The sequence below is a fragment of the Amphiura filiformis genome, chromosome 12 (assembly GCF_039555335.1).
Source record: "Amphiura filiformis chromosome 12, Afil_fr2py, whole genome shotgun sequence".
In the NCBI taxonomy this organism is placed as follows: Eukaryota; Metazoa; Echinodermata; class Ophiuroidea; order Amphilepidida; family Amphiuridae; genus Amphiura; species Amphiura filiformis.
Genome location: NC_092639.1, coordinates 61,401,521 through 61,426,913, shown reverse-complemented (window position 1 = coordinate 61,426,913; position 25,393 = coordinate 61,401,521). Strand labels below are relative to the sequence as shown.

General features: G+C 38.5%; 2 protein-coding genes across 2 annotated transcripts in view; one reads left to right on the top strand and one right to left on the bottom strand.

Annotated features, from left to right (window-relative positions):
• The window catches only part of LOC140166979 (tenascin-R-like), a 65,443-nt gene extending 56,016 nt beyond the window's left edge, over positions 1–9,427 (bottom strand). The window contains exon 1 of the mRNA XM_072190461.1: positions 9,032–9,427. Coding sequence (XP_072046562.1) covers positions 9,032–9,091 — 60 coding nt within the window. The 5' untranslated portion in view covers positions 9,092–9,427. The remainder of the gene's footprint in view (positions 1–9,031) is intronic.
• A 4,433-nt stretch (positions 9,428–13,860) lies between these two features.
• On the top strand, positions 13,861–18,441 carry LOC140166542 (uncharacterized). Its single transcript, XM_072190027.1, has 2 exons — positions 13,861–14,082; positions 15,733–18,441. Exon 2 carries the CDS (start codon positions 15,782–15,784, stop codon positions 17,726–17,728), a length of 1,947 nt encoding a protein of 648 aa, XP_072046128.1. The 5' UTR covers positions 13,861–14,082; positions 15,733–15,781; the 3' UTR covers positions 17,729–18,441.
• Positions 18,442–25,393: the final 6,952 nt, after the last annotated feature.

Below are 25,393 nucleotides of genomic sequence, written 5' to 3'. Positions count from 1 at the left end.
GGTTTTAAAAGTCAAAACCTCAAGTGCTCCTTACAATATTTGTCAAATTTCATGTCAATAAATGAAAAAGTAAACTTATATTGTCGAAATGTTCATACACTAGCGTCACTAGAACATTGTAGAATGAGCAATGGCCAATTCTCTTTAAATTGTAAATATTGTGCAAAAAGTTACTATTTTCGCCTGTTTTGTCATACGGGGTCAGGGAAGGGCACCAATTCAGCATCGATTCTTCCCCCCCCCCCCCAAGCGATAAAAGTCCAAATTTTCGCGCACTTCGCGTGCATTTCAGCATAAAATCATTTGAAAGATCAATTTAAGACCAATGTTCAACTTCATCGTAACCAAAATTAATTAGTGGTAGGCCCAATTTATGCAGATTTTCGCGCGCTCCACGCGTGTAATTGTTTTTAAAATGGGTGGGCGTCATTATGTTTTCTTAGCCCTGGGCGCACACCGACATCGCCTGGCTAATAATTATTTGGTGCAGCAGAGACATTAAAATGAATACACGGGATCGATACACGTGAATTGCTATGCACGATTTTGATATCAGACGAAAATCTTCGGATACTGGGTTAGAAAATGATGAATATCTCCGTAAATGATTTTTTCTCAAGAAACCAGATGTGGTCTCATACACTTGAAAATACGTGTTGAACAGATATGATAGTCGTTAGCGTGCGCTTTGAAAATTGGCCGTGCGCTTTGAACTCAAAATTTGACCAAAACTCTAATTTTATATTGCGTTGGTCCTGTATGGACTCCAGAGCGCAGCAGGCTATAGCGGCACTCACTCAAGTGGAGACAGTATAACCATTGACCGCAATGTCGTATACAAGCTTACTCACACAGCGAGAAATCAATTACACCGTCTATTGTCAGTAGCCTTAGTCAGGTCACTTCGCTAATTATGCATCTCATAAGGTCCGAATAAAATGGCCATGGGTACGTGGCTGTGGATTCAACCTACCATGGCGATTTCTACCATGAAGATATCGGGGCGATGTCACTGTGGGGCGCCACAAGCCCTATAGCTACGCCACTGCGGGGACCCAATCCTGGGGTCATATGGAAAGGTTTCTATACAAAAACGATTCTCTTATAAACCATCATGCGCACAGTTTCCACCTCGATACACCTGAGCACACATTTTCTTCCAAGATCTTCCAAGCAGAGAACAACAAGCAGTGAATGTTTCCACCACAGTGTTTGATTACACTACACGGTTGAGTGCATAGCAGTGTGAGAGCTGTGGAGCTTCTAGCTGAAAAACGGACCTCTTTCATTGGTTTTTGTCGAAACCTCAAGTGTTCCCTTCATCCACTCAGATTTTATTTTATATCAAACGAAAGCTAACACTTCCCCCAAAAACACTTTTCGTCACAAGGTCAACAGATAACGCAATTCAACGTTATAGCAAGGTGAATGTGGTAAATCTGTTGAAAACTACCTATCCAAGCACATTTTTTGACCAAAATGTAGGTTTTAAAAGTCAAAACCTTATATTGTTGAAATGTCCATACACTTGCGTCACTAGAATGAGCAATGGCCAATTCTCTTCTTGTGCAAAAAGTTACTATTTTAGCCTGTTTTGTCATACGGGGGCAGGACTTGGACTTACGTGGACTTATTGCTTTCCTCCCTCGGATCCTGGGAACCTTGGAGCTAGCAGCCGTTTCACCATGGAAGTCCATATGCCTCTGTTTGTGACCATACTCCTTGCATTGTAGATTGATGTAATCCCAAGTTCTTGGCAGCTGCTTTTTATGTTGTCAAGCCAGCGCTTTGGGGTCTACCTCTAGGCCTGTGTCCAGGTATTCTACCTTCAAGGGCATATTTAGGGTATCTGTCCTTTGGCATCCGTACGATGTGTCCAAAGTAGAACAGTTGTTTGGCTTTGATTTTGTCTAGTATTGTGACCTGGCTGCTTGTTGCCTCTCTTATTGATGTGTTCCGTAGCCTATCTCTTCTGGAGACTCCCATTATCCACCTTAAACAAGACATCTCGAACACCAGCAATCTCTTCTCTTTCTTGAGCGTCCAAGCTTCTGCCCCATATGTTGCTATTGACCAGATTAGCACCTGGTAGAGTTCCATTTTTGTGTTGATACTAATTTCTTTTGACTTCCATATTGTGGTTAACTTCCGCATGCTTTCCATTGCCAGTCCAATCCTCCGTTTGATGTCTTCCGTACTGGTTGAATTCTCTGTGATAACTCCTCCCAGGTAGGTGAAGGTTTGGACTTGCTTCAGTTGGTCGCTTTCTATGAAGATGGTTAATGGGTGGCTGACTTTGTTGATGATCTGAACTTCAGTTTTCCCCTTATTTAGAGTGAGGCCAAATTTCTTGCTTTGAGTGTGGACTAGAGTTACAAGTGATTGAAGATCTTCCTCTGAATCTGCCATTAAAACAATGTCATCGGCAAACCGCAGATTGTTGAGGGTTTTGCCTTGGATTTTGATGCCAGTGTCCAGGTCCTGGATTGCTAAACTGATGACTAATTCCCCCGGGGGGGCCTCTCCCTAAGAAATGGTGTACGGGGATGCTCAAAGGTTTTGAGGTGCATTTTCATCGGTTTTGGTATACCAATGGGGTGGTTTTGAAATTGTTTCGGGTATATTAATGACCCCTTATTTCTGTGATGGTATTGAGATGGGCTGTTGTAAGTTTTTTGGTATATTGATGATATAATGATGGGTCACCATTGCAGTAAAAATGGTATAGAGATGGGTTGGTTAGTGATACAAGCGAGGTATAGTAATCGGGTGCTTTTTTGCACTACGCAGGTATAGAGATGGTCAACAATCTGAAGTCTACTTTTAGCACCCCCGTACAAATATTTTCTAAGAGGCCCCCCGGGCTAATTCCAGTAGTATGTTGAATAACTGTGGCGATAGTTACTATTTTCGTCTGTTTTGTCATACGGTTGTAAATTCAATGAACTGTGACTTTGCTAAGAGAGCGCTTACAAATTGATATGCTTCTCTCTTACTCCCTTGCCATGGCCAGTCTCTCTTATTAACACCATTTACCAGGTAACTAACATAATTATACGATTGGTGGGTGGATATAGCTAACGAAGCGAGACAAAAAATGTCAAGGTCATTTTGGGGTCATCCTCTGAATCTGCCATTAAAACAATGTCATCGGCAAACCGCAGATTGTTGAGGGTTTTGCCTTGGATTTTGATGCCAGTGTCCAGGTCCTGGATTGCTAAACTGATGACTAATTCCAGTAGTATGCTGAATAACTGTGGCGATAGGATGCAACCTTGCCTTACTCCTGATCCTGTGGCAGTCCTGAACCACTCTGTGATATCTTTGTCCACCCTCACTGCACTTTTCGATGTGCCATACAAAGCCTGTAAGAGTCGAACTATCTTGTCCGGGTAACCTAGGTGCTTCATTGCTGCCCATAGTCCATCTTGCCACACGGTGTCAAAGGCCTTCTGGTAATCTATGCAGCAGAGATACGCGTCATGCAGTCAATTAACAGGGAAGGGCACCAATTCAGCATCGATTCTGCCCCCCCCCCCCCAGCGATGAAAGTCCAAATTTTCGAACACTTCGCGTCAAATTTTATTTCATTAAATGAAAAAGAATGAGCAATGGCCATTTCTCTTAAAATTGCAAATCTTGTGCAAAAAGTTACTATTTTCGTCTGTTTTGTCATACGGTTGTAAATTCAATGAACTGTGACTTTGCTAAGAGAGCGCTTACAAATTGATATGCTTCTCTCTTACTCCCTTGCCATGGCCAGTCTCTCTTATTAACACCATTTACCAGGTAACTAACATAATTATACGATTGGTGGGTGGATATAGCTAACGAAGCGAGACAAAAAATGTCAAGGTCATTTTGGGGTCATCCGGGGCCGGAGTTGAATCGCCAAAGACTCGCTGGTACATGAAATTTTGTGGAAACGACCACTGATGCAAGACAAAAAAAATTTCAAGGTCACTTTGGGGTCATGTGGTACCAGCATTGTCAAGGTCATTTTGGGGTCATTTGGGGTAATCTGGGGTCAAGATTGTCGCAGGTTCATGAAATTGAGTGGAATTGACCACTGATGCGAGACCAAAAAATGTCAAGGTCATTTTGGGGTCATTCTGGGTCATCCGAGGTCACAGCACCACAGATTGTCACTAGACTAAATCCTCCAGTCCTTCAACATCTACGCACGGTCATCGGGTTGTGCTGAAGGCAACGTAAAGGATTGTGGGTAATAAAAGGCGCCGCAATTCTGGGCCTGGAAGGATTCAGGCTAGATTGTCACAGGTTCATGAAATTTGGTGGAATCGGCCACATTCAGGGTCAAATCGCCATAGATAATAGATTGTTGCAGGTCCATGATAATTGGTGTTATAAAATGTATTTCACGTGCACACGAGTGTGGCATGTGTAGGCATATACACAGGCAATGTCATGTCTGTACTTTTGTTTGGGATAGGCAAACACGGAATATGATCAGCAAGTTTTCAGGAATGGTCAAATTTTCAAAAATTGGTGCTTCAAAGAAGTCAATTGATCAACAGTCATCGGGCATGATCGGGGCTACTACTTCGCCGCCCAATTCGGCTTACACTCGGTGAAAGAATTCCATATAAGGAGAGCATGCACAAAATCAATGGAACATGTCAAAAAAATAAGGTCATTGTCATCCGAGGTCAAAGGTCATCAAACCGAGGTTATGGTCAAAGTTCATATTATAGTGCCACTCGGGATCAAACAGTGTCGCTATCATGCTGTTGGTCAATTGGGCTTAGACTTGGTAAAAGTAATAATAGACCTACATGTAATTAATAATATTACATTAAATAAACTAGGTACCAAATGTAGTGCTAGTCATAAAAAAAAATCGACAAGATTTCACATCACCAAATAATGTCGCTAAAGGCTTTCCGTCCCGATCTGCAGTGTTTTTACATTTCGGAAATCAAAATATCGAAAAAAGAAAAAAAAAAGAAGATTTTGATATACAATTGGATCGGTTGAGCCCATATTTATTGGTCGAGCTACGTCTCGTCCAATATTTTACAACTCATAGCGAGACCAATGAATATTGGGCGTAAAGCATCCAATTTTATCATTATTATGTGTTGGATCCAATATTTTCACACACTTGGATCCATTAAAACATAATAATGTAAAAATTTGTACCAGGTATGTAGGCTTGTGCAAGCAAGTTCACAAGTGGCACTACTTCTGAAAATGGGAAGAACAAAATTGATAGTTTCGCGGTCCAGTATTTCGAAAATTCACTGGTCACCACTCACCAATATATTTCTTTTCGTTCGTTTACTTGCTTGTTTGTTTGTCTTTCAGGAAAATATTACTTTTAAAAATTGAGTCACTTCGTAAGGTAGGTAGAGCCATTTGAATAGAGCCCATTTTGAACACAACGTATAGGGTAATCTATTGTGCTACATAAGCTACGCTGTTTTGTCCCTTCACTCACTGCATATGGGCCTACTCAACTGTCAGGTAAAAAGGGGACATAGAGCAACAAAATGAGTGAATTAAGGGCTGGGGTATGAACGTTTGGACAGTATTTATTTTGGGACATTAGAGCACATCAGACATATCGAATTGCATTCTGAATACGAAGAATGTCGTTCTGATATCAAATAATTTTTATTTTTTGAAATTCGCAATTTAATACACATTTTATGGCAAATAATTAAAAATTGATATTTTTAATATTTAACAGTACTTGAAGTAAACTGTGTAAATCTGATGATTTATACTTAAAGTGTATGTAGGTGGGATGAAAAGCCGACGATCAATTGAAAATTTTGACCTTTCGTATTGAAGATATGGATTTTTTTCCCAAAACACACAAAAAAAATTAGGTATTTTTGGGAAAAAATCCATATCTTCAATATGAAAGGTCAAAATTTTCAATTGACCGTCGGCTTTTCCTTCCTGCTACATACACTTTAAGAATATATCATTAGATTTATATAATTTACTTCGAGGACTGTTATATATCAAAATTTGAAAAATATCAAATTTTTATAATTTGTCATAAAATTTGTATTATATTGTAATTTTCAAAAAATGAAAATTATTTGATATCAGAAACCCATGCTTCGTATTCAGAATGCAATTCGATAGGTCTGAGGTGCTCTCATGTCCCACAAAAAATACTGTCGAAACGCAATAAACGCTCATTTTAGATCCCTTAAACCAGTGTCGATTAATACTAATGTCGATATAAATTGTTCTCAATATTGAGTTCCTTTTGACTATAGTTTGTTGCTCTGTTCCTTATTTACTTAACATTGAGTAATTTGTACTATTTTTTTTTTATTTAGAGTGCATTCACACAACCCTGGACGTGACTGCTAGCTGTGACCGTTTTTCAAACTCCGGGTTCAAATGTATGGTGTACAATAGTACTATCGCAAATATATTGTCCGTGCCTGGTCAAATGTAAAAGTACTGTATGGCGTTTTATGCATACAGGTTGTGAAAAAAATTAAACAATTTAGAAAATAGTATTAAGCAAACATGTCACCTATTGATTGTATTGAGTTTTATTTGTTTTTAATTCTTTATTTCAATAAAAACTAAGGTCTGCAAGTGAAGATATTGCATATTGGCAATTGTGTAAAGTAGGCCTAGTCCTAAAATAGCTTGGGCCACTGTGCCGCGGTGCGACTGAATTTGAGTTGAATAAACCATCTGGTCGGTGTATCTGGTCGGTGCTGAACCATGAAATGGTCTCAGCCTATATTAAAGGGGCATTTCGTGATCCACAGCCTCATCCCCCCACTTTTCCCAAAAAATGTTGAGATTTCTACACCACTGGATACCTCTGGCTACATAATGTTTATGTACCAAATATTTCTTGCAGATTAATTCGTTTAGCAAAAATATCGTTAAATTTGAATTTCGTTCTGGTGCACCAGAACGAAATTACAACACATTGTCTAAGGAGCAGTGTAATACACATAATCATGCATAACTCGCAAACGCAAAATCGGAATCAACTGAAATTTTGGAAATAAGCTTTTTTCGTGGATATCTACTGAGAAATGTCATAAAAAGAGGATGCTAGGATCACGAAATCCTCCTTTAAACTTATATGCCTGCTTGCTTGCTTGCTTGCTTGATTGATTGCTTTTACTTGCTTGCTTGCATGCTTGCTTGCTTGCTTACTTACTTACTTACTTACTTACTTACTTACTCACTCACTCACTCACTCACTCACTCACTCACTCACTCACTCACTCACTCACTCACTCACTCACTCGCTCACTCGCTCACTCACTCACTCACTCACTCACTCACACACTCACACACTCACTCACTAAGTAGAGAAATTACATTTTCATGTGAAATGTCCTATTTTGTCTTTAATACACGGCTTTCGGCTCAACCTCTTGCAGGCGCAGGTTTCTGTAAAATGACGAGACTGGAAATTGGGTCTAAATTTCGAGTCTTGATTATAACTCTCTAGGAGGCAGAATTTAATTAGCTATTTCTCACCCATTTTATAGTATTTTGACCAAGAAATAATATGAGTGGGTTTTGAATGTCATTTGTCCGTTAGAAAAGGTCAGTTTTCTTTAAAATGACGAGACTCGAAATTGGGTCTAAATTTCGAGTCTCGATTATAACTCCACGAATATTGTTATTCTTAATTCTAAGATCAATAATTGTTGCTACAATATCGCCCAATCTTGACAATTTATACCCTATTTTGTTCTAGTTCTGGGCAGAGCATGAAGTAATTTGGTTGGCATTTGAAATCTAAGAGAGACGAGGCCTATACAATTTTATTATTATTATTATCATCATTTAAACCGTTTCATTTGAGTCCGTTTGAATTTGAATTTCATTATCGTGTAAATGCACGTTTTTGTGAATATGTGTGTTAATATGTATGTCTGTGTATATGTTTTGTGATTGCTTGTTTTGTTTGTTTAAATACTTTTTTGTATTACTGGAAACTCGATATTATAAAGTCAAAACTTGAAAATTTGACACTCGATACTCGAAATTTGAGACTCGAAACTCGATATATAAACTTGAAACTCGAAATTTGACACTCGAAACTCGAAATATAAGACTCGAAACTCAAAATATGAGGCTCAAAACTCAAAATATGAGACTCAAAACTCCAAGGACTCGAAACTCAGAAAGGTTAACTCGAAACTCGAAATATGAGACTCGAAACTCGAAATATAAGACTCTAAACTCGAAAAATGTAACTCGAAATATAAGACTCGAAACTCGAAAATTTAACTCGAAACTCGAAATATGAGACTCGAAACTCGAAATATGAGACTCGAAACTCGAAATATAAAACTCGAAACTCGAAATATGAGACTCGAAACTCGAGACTCGAAAATTTGACTCGAGACTCAAACTCGAAGATAAGCAACACACACGCACATCTATGCTACTACTAACAAAGATGCAAAAACTGAATTTTTGTGAGTTTCTCAATGAGCAAATCACTGAATATGAGAAGTAAAGAAATTATTATATAGGCCTTGTTCATGTATTTGAACGCGGCTTCTTGGACAGTATTGCTGTTTTTCTCGTTTTTTGCCAGATATTTCATTTTAAAATGACAATTTTAATGACTTATCCTTCACTTTTAGGCAATTTTCTGTTTATACATATTTTTTTACACTTTAATCACTGAATATGCCTTTAAGTCAACTTAGCCAAGCAAGAATCGCTTCACAAAAGTCGTTAACCATTTTGAAAACAAGGATAAAGGCAAAGCGAAATGCATGTTAATAGTTATGTTATACCCAGGCCCGTACGCAGGGGGGTGCGGGGGTGCGACCGCACCTCCCCAAATTTGAAAAAGTATACAAAAAGTCCTCGTTGCGAGCGTAACGAGCCAAAAAATCAGGTTTTTTACGGTTTTTTGGTCAAAAAAGGTCCAAATTAGGGGGAAATCCCCCCTTTGGCAAAAAGTCTACTTTTTCAAAATCAGCACCCACCCCCAAAAAAAAAATCCCGCGTACGGGCCTGGTTATACCTGCATTTGCATTCTACGTCTTACCTGTAATATCAGAATCACTAAACAGCCAAATGTGTATAAACCTATAATCGAGTTCTTCATGTTGCAGAAAAACCTCGTAAGCTGTTATGGGGATATAGTTGGGTAAATTTTGCACAACATTGGCCAGAAAGAGGGCTGTTCATATAGCACCCAGCGCCAACTTTACCTGGGCAAAACTTTACCCAACTGTCCTAACAGTGTAGGTTCGTCAACAGCACTCTCAATTTGAGTGATTTTTCCAATTCCACATGAAAAATAAGTGAAATTACGCCATATTATCCTGTAACTATTAATTCCAGCGACTGGTTTTGGTCGAAGACGTAGCTTTGAAGAAGACCTGGTTTCTAGAGGCTGAAAATTGGTATAAATCCGAAGATACGGGATACCTCTTCGGCATTAACACTAAGATAGATATGGGTAAAACTATAGAAAAATCTTGTTTTATGCATGGTTTAATAAAGCAACAATTACCATGGGGGAAAGCTTTCAATACTCGCATCAAAGGGCAACTTTCAATTGTTGTGCGAAACGCAACGGTGACTTACTATGGAACCTGTTGCTGAAAGCGACAAGCGAAATCACACACTATGGTAAAAACTTGAAAATGGCTATGTTAAGTACATTAATGGCATTTTGGCGGCCATTAAAAAAACTCCCTCTAGCATTGATTTTCATTTGCAAAGAAAAAATCTAACAATGACTTCAAATTGCTAAAATGCCATGCATTGGGATTTTGGCAGCCATTTTGGGCTATTTAGAATACCCTACCATTTTTTACATTCACAGTATATGTGTATGGGTCGTTCATAAAAGACCCCCATTGAAAATCTACAGTGGTAGGGTATTCTAAAAGAAATCCCCATTTTGAAAAAAAAAGAGTCCTCACCGTTACCCCAGGATCGATATTTTTTGCAGACAAAAATAGTTGTCTCCAAAAAGGGGGGAAGGTTTCGGTTACTGAGCCTTGGGCCTACAATGAAACATCAATCTCAATCTGGTTAGAAATTAACGCGTCACCGATCGACCTCCTTCAGAATTTCATTTAAGTTAGGGGAAAGTGGGGTAATGCCGGACTGTGGGGAATCCCGGACACGTCGATTGCAGCTAAACGGAGAAGGGTGGCACTATTACCTTAGGGTATTAGCTACCTCAAGGTGTACCTCACGTGTACTACTACCAGCGCTTTGGGTCTCGTCTTTCTTTGTGAAAATTACGAAAAAACAGAAATTGTCATTTTTGACTTTTTATCTGAAAAGTGATTTATTAGCTGGGTGACAGTTAATGCGACAAGGGACACAGATTAAGTATGGATGAAAATTATGTTTGATACCTGATTGTTAGCTGGATGTATGAATTCTGGTATCTTAAAATGGATTAGTAGAACAAGCACTGAAAAAATAAATCGAGACCGTAAGGGGTAATCCCGGACACACATGCGTCTCTATACAGATGGGGTAATGCCGGACACTTGTTATTTCGAAAATATAGACAACAACAATAGCCCCCATAGTTGTATGCTACAGGTAGCAGAAGTACCTAATAGTACATTCAGGGGATTATCATCCTACTCCACTTTCCCTCTTAGCAACAATCATGTGTCCGGGATTACCCCGTGTCCGGCATTACCCCATCATTTTTTTCCATTTTGTTTTTTAATTATAACTTATTAACTATAGATGTTGAGTTATTAAAAACTGGTTACTAGTTAGAACATTACTCCTACTTTGCATTGATATGATTTTCACTGATGAGCTTTATTTAATCTTGTACCTGTGTAGCCTTAACGAAAGGTGCCCGGGATTACCCCACTTTCCCCTACAGAACTATAAATTCCTATGATATAAATGTTGATATTATTAAAATGTAGGCCTACTCGAAGTAGGCCTATATGGCGTATAATGTAGTACTCGACTCGTGCAAATACATTTGTCAAGATAATCGGACTCACTCTCCATGGAGTAGTTTATTTAGCTCTCATAACTACAAATCCATCTCACACTCCTCCACCGCGCCGCATACCCCCTCCCCAACACCCCCTACACACACACCCCCGGCCCCCAACACCGACCGAAAATGAACAACGCATCACAGGTGAGACAAAAAACCGCTATTCCGAACACCCTAACCCTACCCCTGACTCTGTCTAACTCTAAATGAACCTAAGCTATCATAGCAATTTGGGGGGGGCTGCTCCAATTGTTGTTGCCGAAATAGGGGTCGCGATTTTATTGATGCTGACTTTAGGACCCCCCCCCCAAGAAAATGCCAGATCCCCGGGGCCAGCCCCTAAGTTGCAATCAAATTTGTATTATTATCGCGAATTTCAAAAAATCAAAAATGATTATGCTAAATATCAGAAAGACATTCCTCGTACATGTCGTATTCAGAATCTAATTTGGTGTGTCTGATGTGCTCTCAGGTCCCCACAAAAATACGTCCTGTGCAAACATCGCTATCCGAGCCCTTAATTATAGGCCATTATAGTGTTGATATTTTCACCTCTGAGTAAACACGCATGTGCATCACCATAATTGAGTCTGAACTGAACTACACCACATTTCGCCATAATACATTCTAGAAACGCTTGCTGTTAGAATAAGAAAAATTTTAATGCTAATTTATTGCACATTCTAGGGAAGCGTGGTTACCTCAACCGAGTGAGAGGGTTTTCAAGAAAATATTTTTCTTGTCAAAACTGAAGCATCCTCTGTATAAAAGAAAATATGAATATTAACTGCACATCATATATAACGATTCGTGATACCCAATTGTGGCACATTTGATGTAAGAGGCAGAGAATTTTATTTCAATTTTATATGCGCCAAACTATTTTTTTAATTGAGCAAGAATGAGGATAGAAAAAACGTTGAAATCCTATGCAGGCGCGTATTTTTTGGGGGGGGGGGGGGCTTTGGGGGCGCCAGCCCCCGGGGTCAAAGTAGGGGCGGCAAAACCCCGGGGTTGGGGTGGCCACGGTACGCCACTGCTGCTATGTGAATATTACATTAGACCCAACCAAAGATTACTGTTTCGCTTTTATGGTAATCTAATCTTTTATTTCCTGAAAAAAACATTTTGGGTCTAATGTCGAATATTCACATACTTGATCAAAACATCGAACGTGTATATACAAGAAAATGGTAGGTTTTCCTCTATAGTATGTACTGAGACACAAGCACGTGTCAAATCGATATAATGTATTGTCCATAGACGCCCAGTTATCATGTTTATTGTTGGATTTTTTTGTATAAAACACGCAATTAACTACAATTGAGCGCTAATAATACATATAAATGTTTTTTTAGGCAAATAAAATTCCAAAATAAGGTACGTTCTGCCTTCAATGTGCTTGTCACGTGGTTGGCCTATGTTGAAGTTGCGATTATATATTCAAATAAGTTTCAAATGAATTCCAACAAGACAAGTGGCCGAGTGGTCTAAGGCGCTGGGTTCATAGTGTGTCCAAAGCAGTCACTGAAAACAAAAGCTTGTTTTTCGTTGTGTTCTACTAATTTAAATTAGTAAAATAAACTGCTTGAGCGCATTCTACCAATTTTTACGATGTCTTACGATATATGTAACTAAGCGGACGTATGCAAGACTCGTAAATGAAGGAATAATAGTTGTTGAGTGGGTCCTACCAATTGGATTTGGAAGTTCTACGACAATGCAACATTTAGTACAGCATCGATAATTCGTAAACCCTGTCATCGCAGCATTTACGAACTCGTTGTACCATTTGGTTTTACAAAGCTCTGGTGGTTTTACGATGTTTTAAACATTCCCGCTGTTTCGATCATGTGTTCTGCACTCGACCACGCTTGCAGACGACTGACCGAGTAGCGGTTGTGCAGCGACAAACTTGAAGGTGAAAACTATGCTAACAGGTAATATTTCAGGTATTTCTTTCAAAATGAGCACTAGATATTGTATTGATGGTAAGCTTCTTTTCTGTATGATCAGAAATGCTGTGCCACATGTACATTGTGGTCGTAAAGACTAAAAGTCACGATGCTGTGTCACATCGCATGTAAGCTTAAAGCTACATGTATAAGCTTACATGCGATGTGACGCAGTTATGACTTTTAGTCTCTACGACCACAATGTACATGTGCACAGCATTTCTGATCATACAGAAAAGAAGCTTACACCATCAATACAATATCTAGTGCTCATTTTGAGAGAAATAACTTGAAATATTACCTGTATGCATACTTTTCCACCTTCACAACCATCGTACATCACATTTGTACAACTGATTCGTTCCGCCAGTCAAACGAGTTCTAATCTTTGTTGAGCCTGTCCAACTAACCAATATTAGTCAGTTGAGCCTGTCCAACTAACCAATATTAGTAGGATGAGACATCGTTTTTACGATCCTTTAGCTTAGTAGGCCTACGGCAGGTTTGAAATTCGTAAAACCCATGCCGTACTAATCATTTCGTTGGTAAGGCACGTTAGTTAAGCATGCCTAACCAATATATAGCATCGCTTGTCATGCCGTACAAATCATTGATTAGTAGAACGAGACATCGTTTTTACTAACTTTTACTTAGTAGAACTTACGACATTATGTTTTCAGTGGTCCGCCGCCGTGAGTTCGAATCCCGCCTCCGCCAAACTTTAATGAAGTAAAATTAAAATTAAAATTTTACTTTTCATATTGGGGAAATGTGACTGGCAGAATTTATGTATGGCGTGGAGTGGTGTGGAACTGAACAATGCTAAAAGTACATGTCTGCCGTTGTCCTGGTGAATCGATCCGTTAGTCGATATATTTGATTATCGTGGGTGAAGGGTCAGCATATACAAAAGAATTAGTAGGAGTAATAAGATCTGTAAACGAGAAATTGACACACTTGTTTAAATAAAGCCTTGTAATGGACGTTTACTAAACAAAGTTATTTGTTTACTTGTAAATACCAATTAGAATTCAATTAATAATAATTAATAGTGATGACAGAACTGTAGATGGAAGCACAGATGGAACAGAGAAAATACACGCTCATATCATTTATGGACATAAGAGATGGGACATGTAACAAAATGAGGTATCTTCTTCTTCTTCTTCTTCTTCTTGGTACAGTTCAACACCCCTAGGGCGAACCGGAAAATGATGTGCGCTTAATGGTTGAGCTATGTACTGATTTGTATATTTTTAAACATGGTATTTACGGGAAGGTTTACACAATAGGCCTATAATAATTATCAAATTTATTTATTATTGTATTTTGTACAGTATGCAGTATTTACTGTATTTTTAGATTTTAAAAAATCAGGTGTATTTTGTGACAAATTTACTTTTTGTATGCCTAAATAATTGTCTGTTCATAAAGTGAATGTCAGAGAAGAATCTCATGTTATATACTAATATATGTATTGTTTTGTTGTATTGTTTTGACAGGTGTACATATATTCTTGTTCAACCAAGCGACTAAATACATTAAACCATTACTGTCACAGGTCATGTTCAAGGATGGGTCTAGTGTCACAGCAAGTTCAAACAAAACAAAATTAAGGGCACATTACTCATGGACTTCACAGTACAATCCATGGGAATCTGCCGTGGACAAGTTACAGATACGATAGATGTGCATTATTATATGTGATGCGATCAAGCAAAATCAGTCGGAACTCGGAAATATTGATTTTGAGATATAGCCAAACACAGGATAACTTTTCTTTTGTTTCCTCCTGTTTTGGAAACTCTCTAATTGCGTATATCTTTGGAACTGGTTGTTCAAATTTGATGGGTTTTTCTGCCAAATTCAGCCTTGTAAATCCTTTTTACTATCCTATAAGAAACTGAAAATTTAATATTTCCGAGTTCCGACTGATTTTGCTTGATCGCATCACATAGATTATTATGTGTTCTCCCATAGACCTAGTTCTAGTAACTATAACTATAACTCAGCATACTCAGGTCCGTAGATGTCATTATGTTTATGATAAAGACTGAAGTCTTGCTGGCAAGACTACCATAGACCCCATTGCCAGTTTGTCCCCAAAGACATGCAGTGGCGTGCGCAAAGGGGGGGGGGGGGCATGGCCCCCCACTTTTGTTGGTCATTCGGGGGAAACGCTAAAACCGCACCTTACACACCTAAATCAGACTCCATGCGGGGGAACTGAACACCCCCCCCCCCCCCCACTTTCAATGCCGGTGCTGCGCACGCCACTGCCCAAAGACCCCATATTTTCCCCAAAGATCTTCCCCAAATACCCCATATTTTTCTTGTTTTCCCCCCCAAAGGCCATGCTCCCAATACCTTATTTGTGGAAAACATTTTTATCATGCTGTTACACTGAATCTGCACCCAAAAGACTATTGTTAGAATCTGCTCCAAAAGAACATATTTGGATCTTTTCTTCGTTTGTAAGCATTTGCCCTCAAAAGACCCCATTTTAGTTAGGATCTTACCTCGAAAGACCTAACAGTTTCAGCATCTGCCGCGAAAGAACCCCCTCCCCCCCCCCCTTGGCACCCGAAACACTCCTAATTTTTCCCCTGAATGACCTATATACAAGCTACGGACGCACATGTGCATGCCACTTTACTATTGAAGTGCCCCCCTCAAAATTTGCCTGGACACTACGGATTTATAGTCGATAGTTCTAGGAGACGGTTTAGATTAGGGCATAACACTGTGTTCATATATTTATATTAATTTCAATTAATTTTTATCATTTTATGATTTCAGATTCCAGTCTTTCCAGATATCGTGCAGAATGCGCTGACTTCGATATACAATGTTAGTTGCTGGTAGTGTGAGTCCTCGTACCCAGTCTCGTCTGGACCCCACTTTGCGGAAACAGCACCACCGGCCATGTAGACAACCAGCAACTCAACAATCCGCACCGGAAGGTATTGCAAAAGCAACCAGTAGTCTAGCTAGTATAACTGGAAACACTGTTGACCAGAACGGTTTGTTTTTTATCAGCAAAGCAAGGTCGGCTCACGAGGAACTTGAGGGCAACAGGAGAGTCAATGGAACTGTAAGTTCAAGAGGACGCGATAGCCCTTTTCACGGATACTTTCCAAAGCTAACCGAAACTGCAATTGTAAAGGATACTGCTGACCGGTCAGCAAGTATTCCCTTTCGGAATACTTCTGCAAATGACAGATCCTTCAGACCCAAAACATCTCCAATTCTACATGTAAACTCACGTACTGAAACGAAACCTATATCAAGATTAGGATCTCCAGTTAACAAGGTGATCTCAAAAACAGATTCGCGACTTCGATCTTCTTCCTCCTCTGAGAGTATAACATTACCGCCATCGCGACCACCAACACCTGTGACTGCGAGTGATGACAGGAGACGAAGACCATACTCCAGAACCACTTTGCCTTCTCCAGATGGATCTCAGGTGTCGCGGCAACGAAGATCTTATACACCGCGAAGTTCTGCCACTGCCAGTCGACCTCGAAGCGTTGCGAGCAGTTCTAGATACACTGATTATGACATGGACAATCAAGAGACAGTGTCAGAGGAATATCTTCATGTTAAACCTGTGGATGTAGTGTCTATTGTCGACACTGAAGAATCCCATAGATTACTACGTCAACAACATATCTCAAGTGCAATGCTTTACAGACAACACTCACGTGGTCCTAGGTCGATACCGGGTGAATACTTGGCAGAACATAGCCATCCCATGGATAGTGGACGAAGATCACACCCTGCTATGAAATTTAACGAGAGACCATGTATTAGAAGTGAAAGTTTTTTCAATGAGGATCTTTGTGATTGCATCAATGATCTTTCTCGTGAATGCTGCGATGTGCTTGGTCCAAGGCACTGTTACGATTGCGAGAAGCTGTACAGGCGTGTTGATGCTAGCTCTCGAAATCTTGAATCGTTTCCAATGAGTATGGGTCCTGAACAGTTAGCCATAATGAATGTGGTCGGTAGAATGTACCCAGAACTATCTCCATTGGAAGTCTTTCATCGAATTGAACAAGGTGATATCTCTGTACCATCACTAAGACGGGACACTCGGGTTCATGATCGGGTAAGAACTGCAATTAGTGATAACGGTCCACCAGCATTACTACGTAAAAGTAGTATTAGCGCCTTTAATATTCCTGATGGAATCGGATTTTTTGCCAATATTGCCGATTTAAGGACACAATTGCTTCAAAAGCAAGGTGGTCGCGCCGGTCGTAAGAATCTTTTCGATGAACTGTTTAAAGATCAAGCACATCTACCTGCAGTTGAAGAAGTGCTCTTAGTACCTAAAGACCAAGTAGACTGGGAAAACCCCGCAAACTACTTCAGTCCACCTCTTCTATCACGAGCGGAGATACAGCGCCAATTAAATCAACCGAGATTTTATGCTGGGGAGAAAAGCAACTCATATATATTACCGGTAGCCCCAGACGTTGACACACTTGCTGGTAGAAATGCTGACGCGGTGAAAAAGATCCAGAATGAACTGGCATCTTATAAAGAAGCGAGAGACGGTGATGAAGACATATGGGCGACAAAGCATCGCATTCATTCGGCCATGTCTGGAAGGAGTGCAACATCTACGTTGGACACAGAAGCTGTGTGTACTGCAGCCTTTGATCAAATGAGTATGCGATCGGATACAGGAACACTTGATGATGTTGATGATGATGATGACGATGATGGTGCATCTCAAAAAGATTACCGTGATGATGATACAGATGAAGAGATGAAAACAGAGTAATAAATATCGTTATGAACACAATAGAGTGACGAATTACAGTTGACTATAAACCGTCGACCCTACCTAACACGTGAAGAGTTCCAGGTGATTCGCCGAGCGCGACCAAGTGGCGACCAAGCTTTTATATAATCTGTCAACAGAGTAAATATCATTATGAACACTATATAGTGACGAATTACAGTTAACTATAAACCGTCGACCCCATCTAACACACGAAGCGTTTCAGGCGATTCGCCGAGCGCGACTGGCGACCAAGCTTTTATATAATCTGTCAACAAAGGTGACGTTAATGGGTTTTTAGCAGGAATATATAATTGAAGACCTAATTAAAAAGACTAGCTTGCGTCTGACGTCAGGGCAAAGGCGCGGTGTGATTGGTTTCTGACCTGCGCAGTTCGGCATTTTTGGTCTGGTTGACAGGACGTCATACGCAATCTAGTCTTTTCAATGCTGTCTTCAATATTACTGGACCATCAATATGCCGTGATCACAATGATGTGTTCTCGATTATTATTTCAAACATCATTGAATTCTGATAATGATACCACCTGATATAGACAATAAGATAATGATGTTTACAGGTTCGCATCTCGGTATTGATGCTGCTTTAGCACAATAACCATGATAACATGGATCTTGTCACATCCAAAATAAGCATAGTTAACTAAAATGAGACGATAATGGTACAATGTTGATGATTTTTAAGGGCTCTGTAACCAGTGGCGGCACCAGGAATTTTTTTTCGGGGGGCATTAGGGGGCAAAGTGAATTTCAGGGGGGGGGGGGCAAAATCAACAATTTTGCGCAAAATTGGGTATTTCCGGGGGGGAATAGGGGGGGGGGCAAGGGTTCTGACTGGGGGGCATTTGCCCCCATGCCCCCCCGTGGCGCCGCCACTGTCTGTAACCCACCTTTGCACATTATTTTTTTGTGAGACCTGAGAGCACAGCAGCAGAGACACCAAATTGCATTCTGAATACGAGATATAATATGTCCTTCTGATATCAAATAATTTTGAATTTTTGGATATTCGCGATAGGCCCAATACAAGTATGGCAAAGTATTAAAATGTGACATTTTTTGACATTTACCAGTCCTCGAAGTAAACTTTATATAAATCTATAATGAATTAATGATACATCATGGTCGGCTTTTCATCCCATCTACATAAACTTTAAGTATGCGTAGCATTAGATTTATAAAGTCTACATATACATGTAGTGCACTGTATCACTAAAATAAATCCCGTGTTCTCAGGTCCCACAAAAAAATACTGTGCAAAGATGGGTGACCGAGCCCTTAAACACCAAAATAAATGTTAAACAAGAATTTGTCTTTAAAAAGACAAAGTTCACGGATCAGGTGTATAGTTCTTTGAGCTACTTTGGTCTAAGTTCCAATATTCATATACTAACCTATTCTGCACTGATTTGACAATAAAAGTGATTTGAGGCATAAATGATACTTGCATCTTGACTCTGGAAAACAATTTTCAAAAAACCTCATTTTGCATTTAGGTTTTTACGCCACCTACAGGAAATAAACTTGGCTATATTTATACGAAGAAAATGACATCAAACTATCTACTGTATCAGCCAATCAGATGCTATTTCCCGTTGGACTCCCCGTTCCTTTTTAAAAGAAGTTTTTTTATCTGGAAGCAAATCGCCTATTAATGTGTTTCAGGAACATTATGGAGCATGTCAAATTATTTTGTTGTATAGTTTTCTATACAGATGCTAGATGCCTTTTCACGTAAAGCAAACGCATTACACTATAATGTACATAGTCTTGTCAGGGATATTTGTCTCATATCCCATGAACACCAATTATTATTTTGTAACAGAAAATATATTATACATTGGATATGTACACATTGCTGGGTTATTACAAGAGTCAATAAACATTCAATTAACTATAGAGAATGGACTTAATTTTGTGCACTGTAGTTATATTCAATTAAATCGCCCATAGTGCAGCTTGCTGAATAGGTTTCTACAGATGATATGCCATAAATCACTAAGTAAACAAATTATAGCTCATTATACTGACCATATAGTTACCTGCTATAGCTTTTATCAACCAATCAGTTATGTGTATACTATTATCAGCATGTGATGGCTGTAAGCCAATTGCAAATATGCTTTAAAAAGGCTAAAAAGTCTCACTCAAGATTAACTGTGCTAAATAGTCCTTGTTGTGGGTAGCAGGATTCCCGGGGCAGGATTAGATAAAGGCATACAAACGAGGGTATGAGATATTAGGAATTATTTCCTAGCCTCTTAACCACAGGGTTGGTGTAACAGCTATTCAAGACGCATGGTATGTAAGGGATAAACTGTGCATATGACTGTGGAACGTTCACTGGCTTTGGCAATTGTTATACAAACAATTATGATCAAAACAGCTATATAATTGTGTATTCAATTAACTATAGACTATATATTGTGTTTCATTCAATATTTGAAAAATGTGAGAGAGGGGACGGGAAGTGGTAACTTGATGGGCATGAGGAAATTTCTCAGACATGCACTGTTAGTATTTGAAATTTTTGCAAAAATGGAACGGAGATATCATGCTACCATATGCAATTGCCCGGTTTTTTCGTTTTTACAGAAAGTTTCTATTTTTAAACAAACGTCCGTAAAAAAAACCATTTTTACCAGTGTTGTCCCAAAACAAATCCACAGTATATTTTGGGACAAAACATGACATTGTAGGAAATCTTCACACCCCCCCCCACTCCAAAACTCATATTACCCCCATCCGCCATGTTTCTGGTGCCCATTTTCGTTAGTATCCCTTCTACATAGTCTACATCGGTTAAGCATAGGCCCTATTGCGTATGTTGTACATGTACTCGCGGCCTATAGTGAAATGCAGACTTTCCTTGCTCCGGACGGCCAATCAAAAAGATTATCCTCACTGTAAAATGATCATAATTGCAGGGTGATACGGACGTAGAGGGAGACATTGTGTATGAGGTAGGAAGAGAAGGTGAGCAGTGACATGTGCTCCCCTTTAAATAAAGACACTCAAGACACCATTCGTATTAAAAATAATGTTATACCACTAACCACGCCATCGTAATCCCCATTTCAGACAAATACAGCACTATTTTTTTGGATAAAAAAATATTACCCACATAGCTAAATAGCTAAATCTTAATCAGTTTCAGTTTCAGTTTAGATTTTATTTGTACATATAGGCCTTTAGTAATAGTTCTAGAAAAAAATCAAATTAGAATAGTTCTGAAATTTCAGGTGCAATGGGCCAAAAAACACGCAATTTTGCATAATTTTTGACCATTTCAGTCACATATCTAAGCATTCAAAATTTGTAAAAGGCTATGAGTATGAGTTTGCTCATAAATTTAATATTCTATGTTAATTTTGATAATTGGTTATAAAAGATATTAATAAATGAGTTTTCCAAAAATAAGAATGCAATACCTGACATTAGTCTAATTAGAATAAATCTTTGGGCTTGTTGTCACAGCATACTAAAACACATCTTTTTGGCCCTTATTTCCAAAAAATGGCAAATATTAAAATTGGACTTTTACTGTCATATTAGAACTAATTGAAGGATTAGGATTTAATTGTGTTTCATTTGGGAAAACAGGATAATATTTTTATAATCCCCAAAAATCTTTTGCATTAATAGGCCTTGTTTAGATTTTGTAGAGTTGAAATCGCTGTTGTGTTATACTGCAGAATAGTATATGCATTTCTGACTAAACTTCTTGAAATAAAATTAAACTAGTTTTATTCTCCGAGCCTATTCAAATGCCCCTCCAAAAGCATGATGGCTGTGGTAATGAACTATAGTAGGCCTATTACATTAAAAGGGCATTTCGTGATCCCCCCACTTTTCTCAAAAAAAGTTGAGATTTTTATATCACTAGAAACCTCTGGCTACATAATGTTTATGTACAAAATATTTCTTGCAGATTAATTCGTTTAGCAGAGATATCGTGAAATTTGAATTTCGTTCTGGTGCACCAGAACGAAATTACAACGCATTGTCTATGGAGCAGTGTAATAGGCCTACACATAATCATGCATAACTCGCGAACGCAAAATCGGAATCAACTGACATTTTGGGAATAGATTTTTTTCGTGGATATCTAATGAAAAATGACATAAATAGAGGATGCTAGGATCACGAAATACTCCTTTAAGTCATGAAAAAGATTATTTTAAAAAATCTACATGTAACCTTATTTTGGGGACACCCCAGTATACATGGCATATTAAGGCATTTGTCCTGTCATTTCAAAATGTAGGTGAAAGTTCACAATAGATTTGCCAACGAAAATCAAGTTTGAGCTTTCACACAGAAAGGTGCTATATAAGTTTACAGGTAGTTCCATTCGTGTACACAGGGTGATGGCCATAATGCGAGGGATGTGAAAAACACATAATTATTTACCATGCACAGTTGCACACAGTAGCAAGGCCATTATTTTCCGGGGGGTCTGCATGGAGGAAAAACATTTTCCACAAGAGGCACTATATTATCCGGGGAGAGTAAAATGTAAACAATAAAAACTCTTGAAACACATCAAAGTATTTAAATAGGCTGCCTATAAAATCATAGGGGATTAAATATACCGGTCCCTAGACCCCTCCCTCGTCGCATTCGAAATGTGTTTTAAAAGTGACCAGTTCCTAAATATATATAACGCCCACGCAATACCAGCTTAGGTCAACACAATCTGAGTGACTATTCTGCTGCACACACTTTGTCGTGAAGGACACTGTATATTACAGAATAGGCTGCGCACTGGAGTATGCATAGTGCATTATTGTGATTGTGTAGAGTATTGCATGTGGAAAACACTGATTGACTGAATTCTGAATTTGTATCTTACGTGAAGCATTTTGTGCAACGTAACATATTTTTACACATCAGACGAGAACCAATTTTATCCAGGGTATCTGCAAGGTGGTCGTGGAACCAGTGACACACCCACTTCTCAAGCAGTAAAGCCAGTTTGTATAATACATCTCATCAGTTGTACTAAACAACGACCACAATGGCCGCTGCAGATTTCAATGGAAAGTGGAAACTAGAGAAAAATGATGAACATTTTGATGAATTCCTTAAAGCAATGGGAATCGGCATGTTAATGCGCACAGCAGCAGGTAAAGCATCACCACAACTGGAGATCACGCAAGATGGTGATAATTTCACCATCCTCACCAAGTCAGCTCTTCGCTCTCAAGAAGTCAAATTCAAAATGGGGAAGAGTTCACCGCCGAGGATCCTATGGTCGGGAAGAAAGTGAAAATGATGCCTTCTTGGGACGGTAGTAAGCAGGTGATTAAGAATTTGGATGATGCGGAAGGTATGGACGTTACCAGGGAGCTTGAAGGGGGTAAACTCGTCATGACTATGACCAAGAACACAGCCAAGGGACCTGTGTCTACAAAACGTACATTTGGTAAACTGTAGGCTGAACCCGCCATGATAGGCTTAATGCACCAGAACTTTTATTTGTGCATGCCATTAGATCAGTTGCAGTTGGTATAGTAAACAGTATTGTGAAGTTAAAGTATCAACATTTGGAATGCATTTGAACAAGTTCCAGTCGAAGAAACTATTGGATTTGGAGCACCCTATATTTTATTCATGCATGTATGGCAAGCAGAATGAGTCATTTGCACAAAACCAATTATCATGTATTTTAAACATCGTGCCATCAATCAAAGGTCACAATGTGTTGAAACCATCAAAATTTAAATACATTATCGGTATTGAAAACATATAATAAAAGAAGCTTAACAATTTCGTCCATATGTCACAATTTTATATTATTATCATGATCATGGCAAGTGCGATGAGGACAAATGACTTGTTTTAATTAGCATACATGTTTGTTGTACTCATGGACTAATGATGGCAGTAATAAACCATGGATTTATTATGTTGCTATGGGAACATGCATCGACCAGCAGAGACATATTATAAATTTCAACGATGTTTTCATACTGGCATTCTAAAATGCATGAAAGACAATATTGTGAAACTCTTCTATAGTAAAATTTACTCGAGAACTCTAGCTTCGAATTTGCACACTATAGTCAATATCGGTGAGCAAATTCGTGACTAGACTTCTCGAGTAAGTAAAAATGAGAGAGAAACCAAAGTATGCCATTTATTCAGTTGACATTTTTATATCTCCTTATATAACCTATACTAGAAAACATTCCGTTTTGCTTTCCTGTCTCTCTTTAAATAAAAGTATATTATTATTGTTGCAAGCCAAATTGTTAATTAAATATATTCTTACATTTCTCATAATTATCAAAAATCTATTTTATTATTTTAAACTCATATGTTTACCTTATAATATAATTGCCGCAAGACCTTGCAAGACTTAAAATATAGAAAAATCTCATGTTATAAACATAATTTTGCCAAAATTTGCTAATATAGTGGAGCAAACAAGGTGGAATATTTTCCGTTTTCAATGAACTTGCAACAATGTTGACGCCAAAAGCTATCCAAACTAAAGTGTTCAGTGACCATAAAATTGTGTAATGTGGTGTATGGGAGATGTTTGAAAAATAAACTGAACCAAAGTTGTATTTTAGGTAAATACCAAAGAAGACAGACTAATCGGCTACCAGGCTCTAAAATGATGCAAACTGATGTAAATTGCGCTGTCAGTACATAAAATACAGGTGATTTCCCGTTGAAAATATTCAGATTTGTCAACATAAACTATTAAAAAGTAGCTATATAGGCCTACAGTATAACTTCATCGGACATACACCCTCTTTTTTTGTCTTTTATGCTTTCAAATAGCAGTGTATTAACAGTATTAAATTTTGAAATTGGACCCTTTTCGGAAGAGAAGAATGTGTGATAATGGGCATGATGCCGTATTTATGATAAGAAGTTCAATTGCAACAATATCATGGAATTTATTTCTAAAGTGATACCAAAATGATATTGTTCAATTGAAACTTCCTGCTTCCTTCTGTCTGGGGTCCTGGCATAATTAATATATAATACGGAAGTGTCAAACATTATATATGAAAAATATAAACGTGCAGCAGACATTTCCTCTCTTTATAAAGGGCATGGAAGCCGTGTGTTTAATGTTATATAATTTGCATGGTTATAATGATTAAAATGTTCAAATAGTGGAGATAAACTAACACAAATTTACAAATAGATAGTGATAGAGGCACTATCTTTATTTTCTTAAAATAGTTTTGAATTTAATCAGCGGATAGTCATTTGAATACCTATAAACATGATAAAGCTTATATAATTATTTGTATAGAATAGACTTATTATAAGATAACGTAGTCGGTGTCTTTATTTTGGACTCATTATTTTCATTTGTTCTTAAAGATATTTACTTAAAGTGTATGTAACTGTGATGAAAAGCCGTCCATCCATATATAGGCCATGATCCGACCCCAACTTCCTACCCCCCCGAGTATCAGTATCAAATGGTGCGTCCCTTATCCGATTGCACGTGGATTCAGCCTAGGATAAAGTACCCCGGTAAAGTACACTGGCATTATTATTGAATAGCCCCTAAACCGCATTTAACTTTCTGGATGAACGCGCCGCGAACTTTCACCTACATTTTGTAACGACGAACTTTCACCTGCATTTTGTAACGACGAACTTTCACCTGCA